A 25,355-nucleotide genomic window follows, 5' to 3' on the forward strand; every position below is an offset into this window, starting at 1 on the left:
CCATGCTCAATGTGGTACACACAAGGACACAGGACAGAGGTTGAGTCAACTTTAATCCATGTCAACTGGCTGCAAGTGTGATTTCGTTATTGCCAACACCTGTTAGGTGCCACAGGTAAGTTACAGGTGCTGTTAATTACACAAATTAGAGAAGCATCACATGATTTTTCGAACAGTGCACAATACTTTTGTCCACCCCCTTTTTTATGTTTGGTGTGGAATTATATCCAATTTGGCTTTAGGACAATTCTTTTTGTGTTTTTTTCATTTAAGGCAAATTAAATTAAGATAATAATAACAAAGAATTTGTGTTTGCAATCATTTTCAGGAAGAAACTGAGTATTATCTGACAGAATTGCAGGGGTGTCAATACTTTTGGCCACAACTGTATATACCAGGATGAGGAATATATATACCAATATGGGGTCCAGGATAAGGAACATATATATCAGGATGGGGGATATATACAACAGGATGGGGCCTAGGATAAGGGATATACATACCAGGATGGGAGTTATATATACCAGGATGGGGCCTAGGATAAGGGACATATATACCAGGATGGGGTATATATATACCAGGAGGGGGCCTAGGATAAGGACATTCATATCAGGATGGAGGATATATATACCAGGGTGGGGTCTAGGATAAGGGTCATATATACCAGAATGGGAGATATATACACCTGGATGGGGCCAGGATGGGGAACATATATACCAGGATGAGGGACATATATACCAGGATGGGGGACATATATATACCAGTATGGGGCCGGGACGTGGGCCATATATACCAGAATGGATGATATATATTAGGATGGGCCCAGGATGGGGGACGTATATACCAGGAAGGATCCCAAGATGGGGGACATCACTACAAAATGGGTGTGCAACTCGTACGTCCTTATAGGATTTAAAACACCACAAGAGCCCATAAATTCGACCAACATACGGGGGGGGCAGGTCCAAATTTTGCACCGGGCTCCATCGGACTCTAGTTACGCCACTGCCCACATATACTACATGTAATGATAAAAATGAGTATCTAGCAGCGCATCCAAATTACTAGGTTTGAAAAGTTTGATAAACTGTATCATTTAGATGTGCTTATGGATATTCTTTTTATTACATGAAGCTTCCCTAATCCACCAACATTGAGTTCCCCTCAGTGTACCATCCAAGAAGTGAAGTCTTCCATGACTAAAATCGGTTGGAGAGGGGAAATACAAAAAAAATCCACACCTGATTGCATATGTTAGTAATGTAATACTGTTATTATATACACAGACAGCAGTATATTACCTCCAAAACAAAAATGAAGGTGAAAACGACTGACATTGTTGCAAGAGGCACAGTCACAGGATCATCAACATCCCACTGGAAAAGGAAAAACAGAGTATTTTACATATAAGTACTTCTATCTATCTATCTATCTATCTATCTATCTATCTATCTATCTATTCCATATCCATCTATCTATTCCATATCTATTCTCTATCTATTTATCTATCTATCTATCTGTCTATCTATCTTATATATACAATCCATATATAAAACTTCATATAATATTTAAGTGCTGGGGGTGGACTAAATGCTGCACCAAATGTTTCCTGAAGGGTGAAAGCTCTGGACTAGAGATAGGACAGTTCATCACCCAAACTTCTACAAAGCCAGGCTGTTCTGATGGATGTGGTTTAGCAATGCCTGCCCTGAAATAGACATCTGGATAGGACCATATGTTGCTCTAAAACCTATATATAATGCCCGGCATTGATAGTGGCTTCCTTCATGTGTAAGCTGCCCACTGTGCACTGCTAACAAGCTGGATGGTTCCTCTCTCCCTCTTTGAGTATAAAGGGCATGATGTCTATGGTTTCAATAAAGAAGTTCAAACTTTGATTCATCTTATCACAGAACAGTTTTCGATTTTGCCTAAGTCCATTCTAAGTGAGCTTTGGCCCAGAAAAAAAAACAGTGGTTTTCCTGCAGTGTGTGGATTTTTGGAGTATTCATGAGCTCATGCAGTCACTTGCATAACAAAATGATTTGCACACATGGGTTTTTGCCTGTTTTTATGCAGTGTTCCCTTACGAGATCACAAGCACCCAATATTGATTGTCAACCTTGTCCCTTGTGCACATGGATTTCTCTAGAATTTCAGAATCTTTTGATGATATTACATACTGTAGATGTTGGGATATTCATGGTCTTTTTAAATTTACATAGCGGAATGTTTTTTTTTAATTATTCCACAACTTTTAGAAGCAGTTGTTCACAGATTGATAATCCTCTGACCATCTTTACTTCTGAGAGACTCTGACTCTCTAACATGCTCATTTTTTGCACAGTTATGTGAGTTAGTTGAAAACTTGCTCTATAGCTGTTTTTCATTAGTTTCCCTTACTTTTGTTAATTCTGTCCCAAATTTTCTAAGATGTGTTGCTACCATTTATTTCTTAATAAGTTAATTATTTCAAACAAAATGGAAAAAAGTCTAACTTTCACCTTCTGATCTGTGTTCTATGTTTTAATGTGAATAAAATATTGTTATAAGGGATTTATAAATCATTGCATAATCATTTTCTTCATATTTTACACAGCATCCTAAGTTTTTTGAAATTGTGGTTGTAAATAGTTACTTGGGTTGAAAAAAAGACCTAGGTCCATCAAGTTGGACCTTTCTCCATCACATACATTTTGTCACTAAATTAACTATAACCCACAATATTATTTGTACTGAGGAAATCATCCAGCCCTTTTTTAAAAACTGTCCTAGTGTCTGCCATTACTACCTCTTGTGGGGGGTATTCCACAGTCTGACTGCTCTAACTGTAAAGAACCCTTTCCTATTTAGCTGCCGGAATTGCCTCTCTTCCACCTGTAATGAGTGCCCCCTGGACCTTAGTATGGTTTTTGGAAGGAATAAGTCATGTGCCAGTCATTTGTACTGACCACACATATATTTATACATATAAATAAGATCTCCTCTGAGGCGTCTTTTTTTCTACGCTAAACAAGTCCAACTTTTCCAACCTTTCATCGTGAGAGGTCTTCCATTTCTTGTAACAATCTAGTTGCCCGCCTTTGAACTAACTCTAACTTCTGAATAGTCTTCGTAAAATGTGGACCCCAAAACTGGATCACATATTCTAGATGTGGCCTCTTAAGTGATCTATAGTCGGGTAGCAATACATTTGGATCACAGGATTTTATCTCTTTTTATACACCCTACAATTTATTTAGCTTTTTGACACAAAAGCCTGTTAGGGTTAAATACATAGATAATTTCTAAGCCATTAGTAATGCTGGAGTCTGAAACTGGAAGCATTCCTATGTAACATACCTTTACTGATAGCAGAACGGATTGTGCTAGGACAAGCACTGCTATAGTCCTCTTGAAAAATGGATGCTGTGTTATGTCATACATCCGTGCTCTGAAGCCATCATTATCTAGGAAATTAATGCCAATCACAGAAGATAGGTGAATATATTTTACCAATGTGTTTATTTACTTATTTTACTTATATAGTGACATTAATTCCAAAGCACTTTACAGACATTATCATTACTGTCTCTGTTGGGGCTCACAATGGAAAGAAAATGATTATGTTTGATATTAAAATATCGCAATAGTAAAGCCCACACAAAAGAATATAAGAAAGTTATATTTATGCAAATACATTTTGATTCAAAACATTAGCATGTAATAGCCACGTGATTCAGCCACAGAAAAAGTAACAAAATTTTGGAAGTTTCTTTGCTCCGCAAATTTTCATGTAATTTTATGGGATATAGCTTCCCGTCTATTTTTTTGATTTATTTATCAAGTTAGCAGAACAAGGCAAAATCCCAAGAGTCGTTGCGTGGAATTTGCAAATAGATTCCATTGTGTTAAGTTCAATTTTATCAGACTTACTTGTAAGAGGTGAAGAAATGAAATATCTGCTGCTTTCTCCACCATTCCCCAGAGGACGGTTTATAAAGGTTATTAAAGTAGGAGATGCACAGCAGCTTACTATGTACTATGAAATCATGTAATGAGCATAGACCAAAAAGTGAAAAAAATATGTGGTATGGCCACGTTCAGAATCGCCCGGTCTATCAATAAAAAAAAGCATTAACCTGATCGCTAAACGGCGTAACGAGAAAAAAAATCGAAACGCCACAATTACGTTTTTTTGGTCGCCGCGACATTGCATTAAAATGCAATAACGGGCGATCAAAAGAACGTATCTGCACCAAATTAGAATCATTAAAAATGCCAGCTTGGCACGCAAAAAATAAGCCCTCAACCGACCCCAGATCATGAAAAATGGAGACGCTACGAGTATCGGAAAATGGCGCAAATTTTTTTTTTTTTTAGCAAAGTTTGGAATTTTTTTTCACCACTTAGGTAAAAAATAACCTAGTCATGTTAGGTGTCTATGAACTCATAATGACCTGGAGAATCATAATGGCTGGTCAGTTTTAGCATTTAGTGAACCTAGCAAAAAAGCCAAGCAAAAAACCAGTGTGGGATTGCACTTTTTTTTGCAATTTCACCGCACTTGGAATTTTTTTCCCGTTTTCTAGTACACGACATGGTAAAACCAATGATGTCATTCAAAAGTACAACTCGTCCCGCAAAAAATAAGCCCTCACATGGCCAAATTGACGGAAAAATAAAAAAGTTATGGCTCTGGGAAGGAGGGGAGTGAAAAACGAACACGGAAAAACGAAAAATCCCACGGTCATGAAGGGGTTAAGGAACATGAACCTGAGATCATCTGATCGCTTATAACATATACAGCAATACCACAGAAAAAAATCACAGTCTTCTTTGAAACCCAGCCACAGTTTGGGTTTCAAGGGAGCTCCATAATGAGGTCTTCAACAGACCCCCAGCTGTCACAGCAACTCTTCGTTGATCTGTAAACATGTAAATGGTGCGCCGAGGGGAATGACGCACGCGCCTGCATGCTGTTCATGCCGCTGTCAGAGTTTGATAGCATTATTTAACAGGGTAACAATCTTGGGCAGCGTTTTGCTCTACCTGTGGATTTTAGAGGCAGGTCTTGGCTGTATCACACATCCGTTATATGCCAAGTATGGAGCAAGCTCATCCTGTGAGCCTGCTACAAACACCAGCTTCCGACTTGTGCTGTACATAGATGGCGGATGGTGGAAAGGGGTTAAGCGATTAATAAAGAATATATTTTATTGTAAATGGCATCCCTCTTTTTGGATATTACAATTTGGATACGGACAATAAGGTGGACCACATAGCTATGTATTATATTAATATTTGGTTTAGTTTTTGCACTCAGTTGGTCTGTCTTCTTACCAATCACACCAGTCCCTGTCCCACGTTGCATATGTAAGAGGCATAAACTGGCTGTAACACACAAAGCAATTACTTGTTGGGTGGACTTACCCCGTGAGTCTGCTCTATACACCCGATACGGACTTGCGGAAGTTGCGGTGTAAATGTATGGCAGATGCCGGTAAGGGATTAAAAGAACCAATTGTAAAAAGGGCCAAGACACACTATCAAACTTTTTTTTTTCAATATCAGAAATCTAGATTGATAAAGGAAGCTTAGGCCTGATGGTTATGTGGATAACATTAAGAACTGTGTGAACATTGTCAGGGGCTAGTCTTCCTGGAATAAAACAAACCTAATCCCTATTAGTAAGGGTAAAGAGAAATTAACTAAAGGGAACCTGACACCTTTTCCAGGCCCCCAAATAGTCACTATATATTTATTTCTACCAGTATACCTTTTTTAATAAGCCCATTATGTTTTCTTGATTTCTTTATAAATCAAAAATTAATTTTATAACTAAGGAGGCAGGATGCTAATTAGTGGGCAGCTAGTAGTAAGGGCGTTAATTTCGCCAGACTAATCATCCCAGTAATGATGCATCACAGTAATGTCTGTCATGGTTCTCAATGGCAAGAGAACGTAATAAAGCATACAAAAGGACTAGCTCTTGGAAGATGGGAACTCGAGCTGACCATGAGCTAAACCTACCGCACAACTAACAGTGGCCGGGTAGCGTGCCTACGTTTTATCCCTAGACGCCCAGCGCCAGCCGGAGAACTGACTGACCCTAGCAGAGGAAAATACAGACCTGGCTTACCTCTAGAGAAATTTTCCCCAAAAGGCAGACAGTAGCCCCCACATATATTGGCGGTGATTTTAGAGGAAATTGACATACGAAGTATGAAGATAGGTTTAGCAAATTGAGGTCCGCTTACTAGATAGTAGGAAGACAGAAAAGGGAACTTCACGGTCAGCTGAAAACCCTTTCAAAATACCATCCTGAAATTACTTTAAGACTCTAATATCAACTCATGACACCAGAGTGGCAATTTCAGCTCACAAGAGCTTCCAGCCTCAGAAATATTCAATCACAGAGAACTGGAACAAAAATGCAAAACAAACTTAGGACAACAAGTCCAACTTAGCTGATAGTTGTCTAGGAGCAGGAACATGCAACAGAAAGGCTTCTGGTAACATTGTTGGCCGGCCTAGAAATGACTGAGGAGCAAGGCTAAATAGAAAACTCCCACATCCAGATGGAAAACAGGTGAACAGAGGAGATGAAGCACACAAGTGCAGTACCACCAGAAACCACCGGGGGAGCCCAGAAACCAAATTCACAACAGTACCCCCCCCTCAAGGAGGGGGCACCGAACCCTCACCAGAACCACCAGGGCGATCAGGATGAGCCCTATGAAAGGCACGGACCAAATCGGAGGCATGAACATCAGAGGCTGTCACCCAAGAGTTATCCTCCTGACCGTAGCCCTTCCACTTGACCAGATACTGAAGTCTCCGTCTGGAAACACGGGAGTCCAAGATCTTCTCGACAACGTACTCCAACTCACCCTCAACCAACACCGGAGCAGGAGGCTCCACGGAAGGCACAACCGGTACCTCATACCTGCGCAACAACGACCGATGGAAGACATTATGAATAGAAAAAGATGCAGGGAGGTCCAAACGAAAGGACACAGGGTTAAGAATCTCCAATATCTTGTACGGGCCGATGAACCGAGGCTTAAACTTAGGAGAAGAAACCTTCATAGGGACAAAACGAGAAGATAACCACACCAAGTCCCCAACACAAAGACGAGGACCAACACGACGACGGCGGTTGGCAAAATGCTGAGTCCTCTCCTGGGACAACTTCAAATTGTCCACCACATGCCCCCAAATCTGATGCAACCTCTCCACCACAGCATCCACTCCAGGACAATCCGAAGACTCCACCTGACCGGAAGAGAAACGAGGATGAAACCCCGAATTACAGAAGAAAGGAGAAACCAAGGTGGCAGAACTAGCCCGATTATTGAGGGCAAACTCCGCCAAGGGCAAAAAGGCAACCCAATCATCCTGATCCGCAGACACAAAACACCTCAAATAAGTCTCCAAGGTCTGATTAGTTCGCTCGGTCTGGCCATTAGTCTGAGGATGGAAAGCAGACGAAAAAGACAAATCAATGCCCATCCTAGCACAGAACGCTCGCCAAAATCTAGACACGAATTGAGTTCCCCTGTCAGAAACGATATTCTCCGGAATACCATGCAAGCGCACCACATTTTGAAAAAACAGAGGAACCAGCTCGGATGAGGAAGGCAATTTGGGCAAGGGAACCAAATGGACCATCTTAGAGAAACGGTCACACACCACCCAGATGACAGACATCTTCTGAGAAACAGGGAGATCAGAAATAAAATCCATGGAGATGTGAGTCCAAGGCCTCTTCGGAATAGGCAAGGATAACAACAATCCACTAGCCCGAGAACAACAAGGCTTGGCCCGAGCACAAACATCACAAGACTGCACAAAACCTCGCACATCTCGCGACAGGGAAGGCCACCAGAAGGACCTAGCCACCAAATCCCTGGTACCAAAGATTCCAGGATGACCTGCTAACGCAGAAGAATGGACCTCCGAGATGACTCTACTGGTCCAATCATCAGGAACAAACATTATACCAGGCGGGCAACGATCAGGTCTATTCGCCTGAAACTCCTGCAAGACCCATCGCAAGTCTGGGGAAACAGCAGATAGTATCACTCCATCCTTAAGGATACCTGTAGGCTCAGAATTACCAGGGGAATCAGGCTCAAAACTCCTAGAAAGGGCATCCGCCTTCACATTTTTAGAACCTGGTAGGTAAGAAACCACAAAATTAAACCGAGAGAAAAATAACGACCAGCGCGCCTGTCTAGGATTCAGGCGCCTGGCAGACTCAAGATAAATCAAATTCTTGTGGTCGGTCAATACCACCACCTGATGTCTAGCCCCCTCAAGCCAATGACGCCACTCCTCAAAAGTCCACTTCATAGCCAAGAGCTCCCGATTACCAATATCATAATTTCGCTCAGCGGGCGAAAATTTACGGGAAAAGAACGCACAAGGTCTCATCACGGAGCAGTCGGAACTTTTCTGCGACAAAACCGCCCCAGCTCCGATTTCTGAAGCGTCAACCTCAACCTGAAAAGGAAGAGTAACATCAGGCTGACGCAATACAGGGGCGGAAGAAAAGCGGCGCTTAAGCTCCCGAAAGGCCTCCACAGCAGCAGGGGACCAATCAGCAACATCAGCACCCTTCTTAGTCAAATCAGTCAACGGTTTAGCAACATCAGAAAAACCAGTTATAAATCGACGATAAAAATTAGCAAAGCCCAAAAACTTCTGAAGGCTCTTAAGAGAAGAGGGTTGCGTCCAATCACAAATAGCCTGAACCTTGACAGGGTCCATCTCAATGGAAGAGGGGGAAAAAATGTACCCCAAAAACGAAATCTTTTGAACCCCAAAAACACACTTAGAACCCTTTACACACAAGGAATTAGAGCGCAAAACCTGAAAAACCCTCCTGACCTGTTGGACATGAGAGTCCCAGTCATCCGAAAAAATCAAAATATCATCACTGTCATGGTTCTCAATGGCAAGAGAACGTAATAAAGCATACAAAAGGACTAGCTCTTGGAAGATGGGAACTCGAGCTGACCATGAGCTAAACCTACCGCACAACTAACAGTGGCCGGGTAGCGTGCCTACGTTTTATCCCTAGACGCCCAGCGCCAGCCGGAGAACTGACTGACCCTAGCAGAGGAAAATACAGACCTGGCTTACCTCTAGAGAAATTTTCCCCAAAAGGCAGACAGTAGCCCCCACATATATTGGCGGTGATTTTAGAGGAAATTGACATACGAAGTATGAAGATAGGTTTAGCAAATTGAGGTCCGCTTACTAGATAGTAGGAAGACAGAAAAGGGAACTTCACGGTCAGCTGAAAACCCTTTCAAAATACCATCCTGAAATTACTTTAAGACTCTAATATCAACTCATGACACCAGAGTGGCAATTTCAGCTCACAAGAGCTTCCAGCCTCAGAAATATTCAATCACAGAGAACTGGAACAAAAATGCAAAACAAACTTAGGACAACAAGTCCAACTTAGCTGATAGTTGTCTAGGAGCAGGAACATGCAACAGAAAGGCTTCTGGTAACATTGTTGGCCGGCCTAGAAATGACTGAGGAGCAAGGCTAAATAGAAAACTCCCACATCCAGATGGAAAACAGGTGAACAGAGGAGATGAAGCACACAAGTGCAGTACCACCAGAAACCACCGGAGGAGCCCAGAAACCAAATTCACAACAAATGTCTATTGTCTGTACAAATCCCCTCTATAATTTGTAAAGCGCTGCAGAATATGTTGGCGCTATATAAATAAAATTATTATTATTATCACAATCCTGTGAGTGTGAGTAACATGATTTGCAAGAGTGGCCTTCCTGCTTTCCTGACAATGTGCAGTAAGCTCGGTGTTGGTTGGCACGCTACATATACCCAAGGAGACAGTGGTGACACAAAAGTCGGCCAGCTTTGCAAATCTCGCAGCTCGCTGTGTCCTATGTCATCACTGCCACCCGCGGATACGGTGGTGAGTACACCCGGCTTACTCAACTTTGTCAGGGGGCCTCTACATTTGCAAAGAACCAGTGTTGACACCGCTCTTGCAAATCATGTTACTCACGCCCATAGGGGTGTAATAACATGATTATTGGGATGATAAGGCAGGGAAAAACAATCCCCCATGACTAGTCAAGCACTAATTAGTATATCGCCACCACAGTTATAAAATTGATATCTTTCATGTAAGGCGGGTTAGGAAGGTCACAATGGTAGCAATAAATGGTGGCAATTTGGAGGGTCTGGGGAAGCTTTTAGGTTTCCTTAAAGTTTACTTGCTAGAACAGAAGTTAATATTTTACAATCAAAATTTAGCAATGAAATAGGCCTATAATTCTAATTTGAGATCAGGGTATGGTCCTTGACTGATTTTGGAATAGTTGTGATCAGGGCTCAAAGAAAGTCTGGATTTACTTTAAGGCACTTTAATAAGATGTGAATTTAACTGAATGTGAGGTGAGACGGGTTGGAACTTTTACCAATAGATTTATATGAAATACATCAGCCTAGCATATAATTATCACATAAATATAGCTAATCTCTCCTGATAATTCCATTAATATTTCATCTTTATCTTTAGTAAAATGGATCTACATTTTTAACCAATTAAGTAACTACTTGTGAACATTAGATCTGCTACCTAGATCATATCATAGGATTTAGGCTTTCACTGAATGTTATACGTTAATATCTAAAAATACAGTGCATGCTAGGCACCACTATAATAAATATCATACAAGCACATTATAGAGCATGCATTAGTCAATATAATCAAATTTGAGTGTTTTTGTTACAGCTTTCTAAAGAATTGTAAGCTGTCTACCAGAATATTGTGGATTTTAATTACCATCAGTTACTAGGAGTATTCTGCACATGTTATAAAAATCAGCAACTGCAATAGTTAACCAGCAGTCGTACTTGTGGAGCCATGGGGGGTATCCAATCAATGCCTTCTCTTTCACAACTCTCAAACTACTTATTAGCATGCTCTTTGCTTTACTTCAAGCTGACACATATATATTACCCTAAAGTGTACCCCCAACTACTTCATTCAGATCTTTTCATAAACAATAAGGGAGACTAAAATAGGGTAGCATCCAGTTCTGTTCAATGTGAGCTGCAGCCCTATTAGGCAAAAAGTAACATCTAGAAATTGCTAGCACAATAATAGTAGTAATACCACAAATAAGACATTTATCATTGAGTTTCAATTTTAACTTTTTTATATTTTAAAATAAGAATAGAATGCATGTAAAAAAAACATATTTAGATATTTAGATGCTCCGATACCTGGACGAGGCGGGAGGTGGAGGGGTTGAGCTATCTTCAGTCTGCTTTTAAGATCTTCCCATCTTCTTTGATCAACAGTTAGAAGAGCAGTACCCTGGTGGAGACATACATGATAATTATATAAGCCAAACATGAAAAGGAAAAGTAGAACACCAAAGGATGTAGTGCTCTTTTAAGCGTCGGTGACATACAGATTTCAAAGAAAAAAACTCAGTCAAAAATAGGTTAAAAAGAAACGATAATAAATCGCGATCGAATCTATCAATGGCCTTTTTTATTTTACAGCAGGAAAAGCTTAACAAATACATAGTTTTGTGAGAAAAGATTCAGTAGCATTCACGGTTCCCAACCATCCAGTAATTGCTGGATAGTCCATAAAAATAAATTGCTGTGTCCACAAAATTTTTGGGGGCGTACAGGATTTTTTGGAAGATGAAGAAACTTCTACAGATTATTTTGACTGTAATTATCCTCATTTTACCATTTACAGTGAATTCAGTTAATGTCCACAAATGTATACATATAAGAATTATGAAAGGAAGACATGTATCACTTATAATCAGAATGAATTCTGTTTTTTCAATGTTTCAGTAAAAAATATTGTTTGTCCGTGTTTTTTTATAAGCCGCCTTGAAAAAAATTTAAGTTGGCAACCCTGGTATCACTTGTAGAGCTGAGAACAAGACCCCATTTTAGCTTTTAAGCTGTACTGTATTCCCAAGTTCAATTTTCTAACAACATTAATTTCATCAAAAGATTTCAGTATCTCTATATAAGATGAGTAGTCTCCATAATATTAGCATCCAATCACAAAAGCAATAAAATTAGTTTAAAGGGAGTCTGTCACCCCCGAAAACTGAAATTGAACTATTTAGACCGGCATATAGGGGATTTAGCCCTATATAAATCATACTGGTACTGAAGATTTTAATAAATGTGTTTTTATAGGGAAACAGTTTAATTACATGTAAATGAGGAGGCTTCGGGGCAGCCTTGGTGTCTCAAGGGCATGGTGTACCTTTCCACCCCTCAATTACAATAGTATGCCCCTCCTTGTGTGATTATTGGAGCGCAACCTAATGTAAGTCCCCAGTCCTGCACGCAGAAACACAGGATATGCAGAGTGTCAGTGTGTCAGGGCAGTGTCCTCATCTTCTCTGGTGTACTGCAGCTGCTCACTGCACATAGGATCACACAGCAGCATACGGCCACTATATACAGCAGAGGGAGATATCAGCGCACATACACTGACATTGTGTGCGTTCTCATTTCCCTTTTCTTTCAGCATTGACTGTCGCTGCTGTCTGATCCTGTGTGCAGCGTGCGGCTGTTATATACAGGAGAGGGATGAGAACACTGCCCCTGCACACACTGTCATTGTGTATGGAGGTGCTCGGTCGCTCCAATGTCACTGCTCTTTGAAGATGATTTTAGTATTGAAAATAGTAGTATAGTTCTATAGGTGGTAGTATAGGAATATAATAATAATAATAATAATAGTATACCTATGATGTGACAGCACTGAGAAATCAAGCTCTGCAGCAACATGCAACTTAGCCTGCAAGTTTATAGTAGGCGTTATCGATGTGCTTGGAGAGCAGCAATACACCCTCAATGCACTTCTAGGCTCAAGATTGTATATGATTTGAAATTAGCTTAGTACTTATAAAAATTTTAAGACTTCTGTGTTAACTGGCAGCGTATTCCATCTGCTTCCCATGAGAAACAAGGATTGGGCACTTTAGATTTTAATATTCTTGTCATTTTCCACCTCACCTGTGGTAGCTAAGATACAAATTTGGCTGCATCTTACCAAATCCCTGTCTCTCTTGTGCTAACACCTGGTACCTTGCTAGTCTCTGTTCACGTAGCTCCAAGGATGCTCGGTAGACACTACATGAGATCTCAGCAACTGACCTCAGTTGTGTCAACAGGAGCCCCGAAAACAAAGAGAGGAGGAGAAACAGTGGAGTGGTTAGTAAAAAATATGATGGGGCTAGGCAATCTCTAAAGAGGATCTGTCACCAGGTTTTTGCTGTAAAATCTGAAAGCAGCATGATGTTGGGGCAGGGAGCATATTTCCAGCAATGTATCACTTCCTGGACAGCTCGCTGCTGTTTTCATAGAATCCCTGAACCCTTGATTAACAGCTTCTTTTGTACACTGTATATTGTCAGAAAGCTGATAATCAGTGGTTGGGGCCAGGTTACACAGAATAGCCTGACTGCCTTGCATGTGAGATGTAGTTCGGCAGTGTTAGGGTACCGTCTCACTATACGATTTACCAACGATCACGACCTGCGATACGACCTGGCCGTGATCGTTGGTAAGTCGTTGTGTGGTCGCTGGGGAGCTGTCACACAGACCGCTCTCCAGCGACCAACGATGCCGAGGTTCGCTGGTAACCAGGGTAAACATCGGGTTACTAAGCGCAGGGCCGCGCTTAGTAACCCGATGTTTACCGTGGTTACCAGCGTAAAAGTAAAAAAAAACAAACCGTACATACCCACCATCTGATGTCCGTCAGGTCCCTTGCCGTCTGCTTCCTGCTCTGACTGAGTGCCGCCGTACAGTGAGAGGAGATCACAGCGGTGACGTCACCGCTGCACTCTGCTCTCACTTTCCGGCCGGCAGTCAGTCAGAGCGGGAAGCAGACGGCAAGGGACCTGACGGACATCAGATGGTGGGTATGTACGGTTTGTTTTTTTTTACTTTTACGCTGGTAACCACGGTAAACATTGGGTTACTAAGCGCGGCCCTGCGCTTAGTAACCCGATGTTTACCCTGGTTACCAGCGAACGCATCGCTGGATCGCTGTCACACACAACGATCCAGCGATGACAGCGGGAGATCCAGCGACGAAAGAAAGTTTCAAACGATCTGCTACGACGTACGATTCTCAGCAGGGTCCCTGATCGCTGCTGCGTGTCAGACACTGCGAGATCGTAACTATATCGCTAGAACGTCACGAATCGTGCCGTCGTAGCGATGAAAATGCCACTGTGTGACGGTACCCTAAATCTTCTGCTGATAAAACACTGATTGTATTAAAACTACAAAACACAGCCTAGTGAGTGACATAGCCCTGAAATCAGGCTCTCTACATTGTGCTGCTCTCAGAATAAATAGCAGAAACCTGCTGACAGATTTCCTTAAACTATAATAATAATAATCAAATTAATCTAGAAAATGGATTTACAAGTTATAGTATTTTATATAGTTACGTATATTTTAATGCAGTCACATTATATGGTTGGGATGATAACATTTACCTTGTTTTCATTGAAGTTGGCAATGACTACACCAACAAAAAGAGTAAGGCCTATCATGCAGCCAAGGAACACAAACACATGAATATATATTCCATGTATCTGCAAAGAGAAAAACATTAGAGTATGTGTAATACAAATGAATAACACTAAATATTAAACAGCATTTGACAGTGTATATAGACTCACTGGTCCAACGCGATGAATAATAACATCCCGGACTTCTACCCAGCCTTTTAGAGACAGCACTTCAAACAAAGCCAGCATAGCATTTCCGACATTGTCAAAATTGAAGTTTCGAGGATTTGCCCTGTGAGTAATGAAGTAATTACGAAATGTGAAAAGAAATTAACAGCCAGTATGGAGTTGATAGAATGGTATCTTATTCATGTAGAAAAAAGAGAAATTTCCTTTTGTGGTGAGTAACTGACTTTCGAATAGATGCTCAAAAATGATTAGAAGTATTAAACATGGCTCGCCTTTTAGGCAATATATTGATTAAAAGTAACGAAAAAGCTTATAAAAAAACTGACCAGCACCTCCTAGCAGAATAAATACATGGTGAATAGATTCAAGCTACTATGACTGCATAATAGGCAAACCAAAGAATACAGCAGCTTCTGTATGAGCTACAATGTGTGCAAAAATCTAATACTAGGAATTAAAACTGCATTACTGCTAAATAGAGTATACTTATACAATTAAGGTTTTCAGTCCACAAATTGGTCAATTTATTTGTACCCACCATCCACAACAGAGTAATCTATCTGTGTACGACCCTAAACATAGTACTTTTCAAACATGCCTCTGTGGGCTGTTTTTAATTAGTGCTGGATCCTACTCCCCCTATTTAAATTATAGACTTTTAGCCTGGAGCAGGCATGTTGGATAAGTATAGACAATGGTCCTAACAGAAAAAGGTTGTCTTTTCTTGGCTGGTAGGCACAAAAATATTGGTAAATTTGTGAACTAACTACTTTAGTTTTTAAGCATATTGCCATGCCCGCAGGTGGCACACGTGGTTGGTGGACCCACTGTGCCATGGGCCAGGTTTACCTAGCAAGGGGTGTAGCTATGCGGCTACCTGGTGTTCACTAGACTTCCTGATGGTCAGGAAGTCAGGCTTAGGGCTCATACTCACTTGCAAGAAACTCAGATGAGTCTCGCATGTTAATACCCGGCTCTGCTGCCGGCACTCAGATCAGGGCGTGCGGACGCATAGCAATACATGCAGCCGCACGCTCCGCTCCTGAGTGCCGGGTACAGTGCTGGGTATTGACGTGCGAGACTCATCCAAGTTTCTCGCAAGTGAGTATGAGCCCTTAAGTCGCAGGTAGCCACCTGCAGCTGCAGTTACGGGGACTGCCTAGGAGCGGTATCTGGTGGCTACCTGGTGTTCACTGGAGTTCCTGATGGTAGAGTCAGGCTTATGTCACAGGTAGCTGCCAGGTACTGCTCCTAGGCAGTCACCATATGGCAGCAGCGACTCAGCATTGGGTTATCGGTAGGATGAGGTGTTTGTGTAGGTTGGCAAATAGATGTGTTGGTTCTGGAAATGTGAGAAGTCAAATGTGAATTTGTTGTAATCTCTGCAACCAAGTCCTGGTTGGAAGAAATTGTCATGTCGATCGGGGCCAGATGTAAAAGACAGGAAAAGTGAATGATTCCATCAGAAAGAATGTCAGATGGAAGTTACGATATATAACTGCACTGTAATCCCCTATATGTTCTGCAGCACTGGTGTTTACCACTATACGGTCACTATATGGTAGTAATATCAATGTTGGTCTTTGCATAGAGAATATTTTGAGCAACAGCGCTGTGATCTGCTGAGGTTCTCCTACATCCACGGGTGCACCACCATAGTTATAATCAGAGGTACCTGGTTAGGGGCCACTCAGAAGTACAGTACAGACCAAAAGTTTGGACACACCTTCTCATTTACAGATTTTTCTGTATTTTCATGACTATGAAAATTGTACATTCACACTGAAGGCATCAAAACTATGAATTAACAAATGTGGAATTATATACTTAACAAAAAAGTGTGAAACAACTGAAATTATGTCTTATATTCTAGGTTCTTCAAAGTAGCCACCTTTTGCTTTGATGACTGCTTTGCACACTCTCTGCATTCTCTTGATGAGCTTCAAGAGGTAGTCATCGGGAATGGTCTTCCAACAATCTTGAAGGAGTTCCCAGAGATGCTTAGCACTTGTTGGCCCTTTTGCCTTCACTCTGCGGTCCAGCTCACCCCAAACCATCTTGATTGGGTTCAGGTCTGGTGACTGTGGAGGCCAGGTCATCTGGCGTAGCACCCCATCAATCTCCTTCTTGGTCTAATAGCCCTTACACAGCCTGGAGGTGTGTTTGGGGTCATTGTCCTGTTGAAAAAGAAATGATGGTCCAACTAAACGCAAACCGGATGGAATAGCATGCGGCTGCAAGATGCTGTGGTAGCCATGCTGGTTCAGTATGCCTTCAATTTTGAATAAATCCCCATCAGTGTCACCAGCAAAGCACCCCCACACCATCACACCTCCTCCTCCATGCTTCGCGGTGGGAACCAGGCATGTAGAGTCCATCCGTTCACCTTTTCTGCGTCGCACAAAGACACGGTGGTTGGAACCAAAGATCTCAAATTTGGACTCATCAGACCAAAGCACAGATTTCCACTGCTCTAATGTCCATTCCTTGTGATCTTTAGCCCAAACAAGTCTCTTCTGCTTGTTGCCTGTCTTTATCAGTGGTTTCCTAGCAGCTATTTTACCATGAAGGCCTGCGGCACAAAGTCTCCTCTTAACAGTTGTTGTAGAGATGTGTCTGCTGCTAGAACTCTGTATGGCATTGACCTGGTCTCTAATCTAAGCTGCTGTTAACCTGCAAATTCTGAGGCTGGTGACCTGGATAAACTGATCCTCAGAAGCAGAGGTGACTCTTGATCTTCCTTTCCTGGGGTGATCCTCATGTGAGCCAGTTTCTTTGTAGCGCTTGATGGTTTTTGCCACTGCACTTGGGGACACTTTCAAACTTTTCCAAATTTTTCGGACTGACTGACCTTAATTTCTTAAAGTAATGATGGCCACTCGTTTTTCTTTGCTTAGCTGCTTTTTTCTTGCCATAATACAAATTCTAACAGTCTATTAAGTAGGACTATCAGCTGTGTATCCACCAGACTTCTGCACAACACAACTGATGGTCCCAATCTCATTTATAAGGCAAGAAATCCCACTCAATAAACCTGACATGGCACACCTGTGAAGTGAAAACCATTCCCGGTGACTACCTCTTGAAGCTCATCAAGAGAATGCCAAGAGTGTGCAAAGCAGTCATCAAAGCAAAAGGTGGCTACTTTGAAGAACCTAGAATATAAGACATAATTTCAGTTGTTTCACACTCTTTGTTAAGTATATAATTCCACATGTGTTAATTCATAGTTTTGATGCCTTCAGTGTGAATGTACAATTTTCATAGTCATGAAAAAACAGAAAAATCTTTAAATGAGAAGGTGTCCAAACTTTTGGTCTGTACTGTATATACATAAATGTTATTTGGCTTTATTATTCGCTATTATAAACTATTAGCACTAGAAATTATATTTGCCCTTTACACTATCCTGGAGTCAGATTAGCTCTGTGCGGGTTTGCATTTGGGCATATGCTGCCTGCATGGTTTTATCGTCTGCAATTGTATTTTGTTATGATTTAGTGCACTCTGTATTACTAATACATCTTTTTTTGTATTTTTGCAAATTTATGCTTGTATAGGTTATACACACCTTAGATTCATTTAGACTGATAGATTATCATTAATGGGCATTATTAAAATAGTAGCAGCATATTATCTTATGCAAACAGGACTCTGCTGAGAACAATGACAGTGTGACATCTGCATTGGTGCATGCCCTTCCTGTTTCTTTTTCTATTGCTAGGCAGTGCCATTCTCTCATTGCGGGGGACAGCTCTAGTTCTGTGTCCTTTGGCACTTGTAGTTCTGTTCAGGTTGGGAGATTGAGAGTTAACTCCTTTCAATGCTTGCTCCCTTCTGTGTGGGCTGAGTGGGGCTGCAAGCTATTTAGGCTCCTGAAATGCTACTGTCCACTGCCAGTTATATTCTGTCCAGCTTCTGAGAACTTGTGTACCCAGTGGACATTCTTGATTTTGACCTTTGTTCCTTTATTGACTATTCTCAGTGTTACAATTTTGTCCCTACACCGGCCTCCTGGTTTTATCCCACCTATGAAGCAATTCTCTTGCCACTGGCTCACTTCTCTAGACAGCAGTCCTTTCGTGGAAAAACTCCACTGGACCTCGTTGTTAGACCAGAACCCTGTACAGGGGTTAAAGGTTGAAATCCGGGGGTTCCTCTGGTGTGCCAGAGTGGCTTGCTCAAAGTCTGTATATGGGAGATTTTTTGAGCCTGCTGTCTCTGACAGAAGTATTAGACAGCCTATGTGTATCGCTTAGCAAGATCTGCTTCTGTAAACTACCATCAAACAACTGCCTATCGGTAAATATTTGCAGAACGGTGGTCATTTACTGCCACTGGTCAATTCGTCTAAACTGACCCTTAGAATTTTCTGTACAATTTTGAGTTTCAGTGGGAAAAAATATAGCTAGTTAAGGTTATTAAGGGAATGTGCGGAGTGCAATATCAAGACAGGTTATCAAACTTGGATTTATTTACTTTTGAAGAACAAAGAATTTAGGGTTCTCTGATTACAATGTACAAATATTAGAATGGACAGTATAGCAATATTTAAAAAAAAATCTTTTTACATGTAGGCCTACAATATTGACAATGTGGCATCCTTTATTTGTAGAGGAAAGGAGGTTTAATCATCACTATTATAGACAGCGATTCTTTACTGTAAGAGCAGTGAGATTATTGAACTACCTACCACATGGTGCTGTAATTGGTTGATTCACTAAACAATTTAAAGAGGGACCTGGATGACTTTATTGATAAATATAATATTACAGGTTATAGGTACTAAATTATGTGATGGGAAGTTGATCCAAGGAATCAGTCTGATTGCCATGTATTAGTTTGGAAGGAATTTTCCCATAATATGGAGATATTAACATCTGCCTCATTAGTTTTTTTTTTATCTTCGTCAGGATCAATATGTTTGGGTATGGGTTGAACTCAATAGACTTGAATTTGTTTTGTACCTTAAACCCATCACAGAACATTATCTCACCTAAGAGGATTAATATGCAAATGCCCTCTTCAAAGGTGAGGACTTGAACTCTAGTGCCACCTATTGGATGTAGCAATCCTAAAAGTCAATCTTAACACTTTCCACATGACTTAGGATAAGAAGCCAAAAACATTGTGTGCTTTGGGGTGTTTGCATCTCATCAGTGCTAAGCAGGAGGTCTGATTTGGCTGCTTGAGAATCATCTAATATAGGGTTTAAGGTGCAACTCCTTATACTCAGGGTTTCTCCTTATCCTAGGTCATGTGGCAAGGCTTGTTAAAGGGTTGATAGTGACTTTTAAAGATAACTACATATAATAGGTGGCACAATAGATCAAGTCCATTTCCTTTCTAATGAGGCAATTTGCATATTTAAATTTCCAGAGGAGCATTGCATAGCCTGAAAGTCCCTTTACACAGGCATGGCACTCTATACAAGGAGAAATGTTTCGCCTTAGACCACTTAAGAGGATTAAGGCTACTTTCACATTTCTGTTTATCTTGCACCGTCACAATGCGTCGTTTTGTGAAAAAAACGCATCCTGCAAAGTTGCCCGCAGGATGCGTTTTTTTTCACATAGACTTGTATTACCGACGCATCGCGACGTATGGACACACTTTCCATACGTCGTGCACTGGATGCGTCGGTATTTGGCGGGCCGTCGTTGCGAAAAAACGTTCGAGGGAACATTTTTTCGAACGTCCTCTCCTGCATTTTTTAATGCGCATGCCTGGCCGGAAATCCCCCCCTCCTCCCTGGGACTTTACATTGGACAGCGGACGCGTTGAAACACTGCGTCCGCTGCTCACGTCACTCAAAAGTTCATAAGCTTCCGTCGGTACGTCGCGCAGACGCCTGGTGACGGCCGAGTACCGACGGAAGTGTGAAAGAAGCCTAAAGGTACCTTCACACTAAACGACTTTGCAACGAGAACGACAACGATCCGTGACGTTGCAGCATCCTGGATAGCGATATCGTTGTGTTTGACAGGCAGCAGCGATCTGGATCCCGCTGTGATATCGCTGGTCGTTGCTGAAAGTCCAGAACTTTATTTGGTCGTCAGATCGGCGTGTATCGTCGTGTTTGACAGCAAAAGCAACGATGCCAGCAATGTTTTACAATGGTAACCAGGGTAAATATCGGGTTACTAAGCGCAGGGCCGCGCTTAGTAACCTGATATTTACCCTGGTTACCATTGTAAAAGTAAGAAAAAAACCACTACATACTCACCCTCTGATGTCTGTCACGTCCCCCGGCATCCGCGCTGCTGCTCAGAGCTTCCTGCACTGAATGTGTCAGTGCCGGCCGTAAGGAAGCAAAGCACAGCGGTGACGTCACCGCTGTGCTTTAGGGCCGGCGCTTACAGTGCAGGGAAGCTGAAGGCGAGGGACGAGACAGACACGGCAATGTAAGTATGTAGTGTTTTTTTTTTTTTACATTTACACTGGTAACCAGGGTAAACATCAGGTTACTAAGCGCGGCCCTGCGCTTAGTAACCCGATGTTTACCCTGGTTACCCGGGGACTTCGGCATCGTTGGTCGCTGGAGAGCTGTCTGTGACAGCTCTCCAGCGACCACACAGCGACGCTGCAGCGATCGGCATCATTGTCGATATCGCTGCAGCGTCGCTTAATGTGACGGTACCTTAAGATAAACTTATCATTGCACAAGCTATTGATCAGAGTCGACTTAGGTGTCAAATTACACATTAAACTTTTTCATGCTGTGATATTGCAGTGCTCAGTTATCTGTGTTAAGGGAAACTTGCTATATCTGTAACTGTTTGTCTACAGAGCCTGAGCTAGCAATTCATAATTCCCATTTTTACAAACACCTCAGATTACAGACAACAGGCTTCCATTACTGACAGTCTATAGTTTGTACTCATTGTTCCATTAGTTTGTTTTTATGTATATGTTGCATGTGCAGCATACATGTAAGTAAAGAAAAAAATGTAATGGTTTTAGAAACAACTCTTCTCTCTTTCTTCATGTGTAAAAAATTAAGAATATTTCCAGGGTACTTACCAAACTCGTGGAACCCAAAATCCTGGCTTCTTTTCTCCTGGTTTTAACTTTAGGTTGAGATTTTTTGACACACTGACATTAATCCTAAATATGCCATGGCACTTTTCCTGGTTAGAAAGATCATATACATTGTAAGTCGTAGTGGGATATATTTTTCTTTAAGGCACCACTCCAGCGTTTTTATTTATTTTACCTCAGGAGAGGTATCACTAAATTAACGTCCCTGCCCATAGTCTTTTACTTACCAGCCACTGTCTTCTATTATCTGTGCCGCTCTGGTCGTCTTCTGCAGGTTGTGACGGTCCGGATTGATCCAGTGGTCACTTCTCAATGTAAGTCCATGAGAACCAGAAATCGTCTTTCAAAGACTTACAATAAGAGCTTGTAACCGTTCTCTCTCACGTCCAGTCAGTCAGAAGATGCGATCACAAGATGGCGGATAGGGATTGGAGCAGCTCCAGGAACAGCTGAAGGCAGCGGCTGGTGAGTATAATACTAAGGGCAGGGACTTACTGTACATTAGTGACACCACTTCAGCTCTGAAATAAAAAAATGTTGGAATGGTGCTTTAATATTTTATGAGCCATAAAGTTATATTCCAGGCAATGTTGTAAAATGTTGTACTTTATAGGTGATTACATGCCTAAATGCACATATTGATAAACTCCTTCTTTAGATCACCTGGACTCCTATCTATTTTCATACATGAGTAGTTCTCCATACAGTTTATATTTCCCAATTTCCAGGTGTAATGTGACAGCTGTTCTATGAGCTTTTGAGTACTAGAGAATATGGCAAATAAGAGATCATTATGTTTTTTGCAGTTATGTAACAATTTTCCTATGTAATGTTGATTGCAATACAATTTATTCATTCATGCCTCACGTAAGCCAGAAATTGTTGCCTTTTTTTAAAGCACAACACTATACTTAAAAGTTTATATAGTTTTTTTTTTTACATAACACAAAGCTATGATAATATAGGCATTATATAACTTACTCGGGTTTCAATAGTTGGATCGTTACATTTTGCAAGCTTTCCCGCAAAAAGCTGGACACCAAAACTGGCAAACACTAGCATCAATGTTAGCAGGAGAATGGATACCTGAAAGTACACAAACATAACACTAGGAAATTAGATGGCCTAAATTAGTTTAAGAGGATATGGACACCTTTGGGGATTCATGTATTTTGGGCTAAGAATAATTTTTGTCTTTTTTTCTGAGCTTCTCTTAGAAGATTTATGACCATAAAAATCAACACATAAATCAACGAAGTGGAGTTCAGAAAAAAACAGGAGTTACAACATACTTAGATGGCTACTGGCCAAAGCATTGTTTGGCTGATCGTTCAGCCAGAAGTCATCTCAGCCATCTCTCCCATACACAGGATCTCTCACTGTTGAGCGTTCCCATGGTCTCTATAAAAGAGCAATGCCATAACATCTGGCAGTAGCTTATTTCAGGGAGAATAAAAGGATCAACAATCGGATAAGTTCAATGTTAAACTCCCCCACAATCATCTGTCTGGGGCTCCCATAAACCCTAGACTGTCAGCTGAATCGGTCGACATCAGCAGGATCGGCCGCGTCTAATGTGTTTCGGGGGTTTTACTTTCCCGCCAGAACAAGTTTACTGACAGATTACCAGATAAATGATTCTAGACAGAGGCTATAACAGACAAACAGTGCAAAATTAAAGTACCGGTAAATATTTTTAGCATGTAGAGAAAAATACATCCTTAAAGGGGTTGTCCAATATTAAGAAAATCGATTCTTAACTGTTATATTGCCCTGCACCTGGTATCCTGGGGCTCACATGACATTCTTATGCCCTACAACCATTAGCGACTGCTTCTCTCTTCCTTCCTTCTGATGTAAATGACATTTGGATGAAGTCTGTGAACAGCAGCAGCTCTCACTTTTTCTGGGCATCAGTTTCATCCGAAGGAAGTGATAGTGAAGCAACCACAAACTGGTTACAGCCAGCTGCAGAATACCGTTCACCATAAAATCCATCAGGAAGATTGACCAATTAAGTCTCCAAACACTTTCCCTGCTCCCCTGAATTAACTGGCTATTGTCACAATTCCTACTATCCTACTATCAGTATGTCTGGATGCAGTGAATGACAGTTCTCCCGTCCAATCGAGGACTGAGCTGTCGGTATGGTGACTGATAACTCAGCTGTCCAATTGGATGCTGTGGCATGCTGAGCTCTCAGTGTCTTGAGTGACAGTTTGGCCATCCAATCCGGACCAGAGTGTGCCGGGGCTTCATCTATGTGTCTCCTGTTCTGAGTAATTACCTGGCTCTCAGCCTTAAATTGCTGCCAACTGAAGCTTTGATCAAGAGGTGTGTGTTTACTCTATGCTCCTAGACTTGTTTTCTGATCTTTGCTGCTCGACCTTGGATTTGCCTTGACCATCTGTTTTCCTAGCCTTTTTGTCGTGATCTGCTGCCTACTTGGAATTCTGACCTTGGACTGTTACCTGACTACGCCTTTGTCTCACCCCTCTCCTTATGACGTTTTCTCATGGCTTTTGACCTCGGACCTCTTGACTACCCAGCCTCACAGCTTGCCATGATTAGTGACTAGCATCACTCCACTATGTACTGTGGCACATAGAGACTTCTGAAAGCAAACAACGCAAATCCCTATGACAAGAGTGCTTTTTAGCCATAAGTGGATACATCTGAAAGGAACTTGAGCATGTTTTTCTACACACAGTAGTAGTAGTCTTGGGTGCTTGCCACTCAATGAAAATTTACCTATTTTGTAGTAGTCTGATGTACCATCCATGAGAAATCTAATGTAAAAAACAAACGCAAGTAAAAACATGCTGACTGCTTCCTTTTAAGTAAAAAAAATCTGCCTGCCCCAAAGATGTCCATATTTTTTAAAGCACCATTCCAGCATTTTTTTCTATTGCAGCACTGGAGTGGTGCTACTAATGTAAGTTTGCTGACCCTAGTCTTATACTTACCAGCTTCCGGGAACTGCTCTGGTGCCGTGCCGCCATCTTGTGACCCTTGATCTTGTGAAGTTATGGTCACAAGCTCTCAATGCAAGTCTATGAGAGCCAGAACAAGGCTCTCATAGACTTACATTAAAAAGTGACCTCCGGTTCACTCTAGCAAACACAAGAGTGAACCGACAGGTCACAAATTGCTGGAGACAGTAGCGGCAATGGGAACAGTTGAAGATGGCAGCTGGTAAGTATAAGACCGGGAACAGGAAACTTAGATTAGTTGCAGCACTACAGCGCTGCAATAAAAAAAAACACTGGAGTGGTGCTTTAAGGGAAAGCAAAATTAGTTTCACCTGTTTTGTCAGGCTTAAAGAGAAACCGCTCTGCCCAGTGGCTTCTAAGGAAGCAGAAAATCAAATATTCCTGGCAGAGATTATACAGCCAATGCCTGACACATATTGTCTGTGGATCGGGCTACATGTATCCGCTGTCAGGTTCACTTCAACATTTATGACCTTTTGTAAGGATAAACTATAAATCATGTTTTTGTGGGGGGTCTGACATTTGGCACATTTAAGGGCCCACTGTGCTGAATGTGTAAATCTCAGAGAAACCCATTAAAACGTA

General features: G+C 41.5%; 1 protein-coding gene across 4 annotated transcripts in view; it reads right to left on the minus strand.

Annotated features, from left to right (window-relative positions):
* The window catches only part of NALCN (sodium leak channel, non-selective), a 930,735-nt gene that overhangs the window by 71,023 nt on the left and 834,357 nt on the right, over positions 1-25,355 (minus strand). For all 4 annotated transcript variants that reach the window (XM_077297076.1, XM_077297075.1, XM_077297074.1 and 1 more), the window contains 7 exons: positions 22,759-22,863; positions 21,760-21,866; positions 14,719-14,839; positions 14,533-14,631; positions 11,261-11,354; positions 3,343-3,449; positions 1,302-1,376 (listed from right to left, as the gene is read on the minus strand). In XM_077297076.1, the coding sequence (XP_077153191.1) occupies positions 1,302-1,376; positions 3,343-3,449; positions 11,261-11,354; positions 14,533-14,631; positions 14,719-14,839; positions 21,760-21,866; positions 22,759-22,863 (708 nt within the window). The remainder of the gene's footprint in view (positions 1-1,301; positions 1,377-3,342; positions 3,450-11,260; positions 11,355-14,532; positions 14,632-14,718; positions 14,840-21,759; positions 21,867-22,758; positions 22,864-25,355) is intronic.

This window comes from Ranitomeya variabilis, chromosome 3 (genome assembly GCF_051348905.1).
Source record: "Ranitomeya variabilis isolate aRanVar5 chromosome 3, aRanVar5.hap1, whole genome shotgun sequence".
NCBI classification, from domain to species: Eukaryota; Metazoa; Chordata; class Amphibia; order Anura; family Dendrobatidae; genus Ranitomeya; species Ranitomeya variabilis.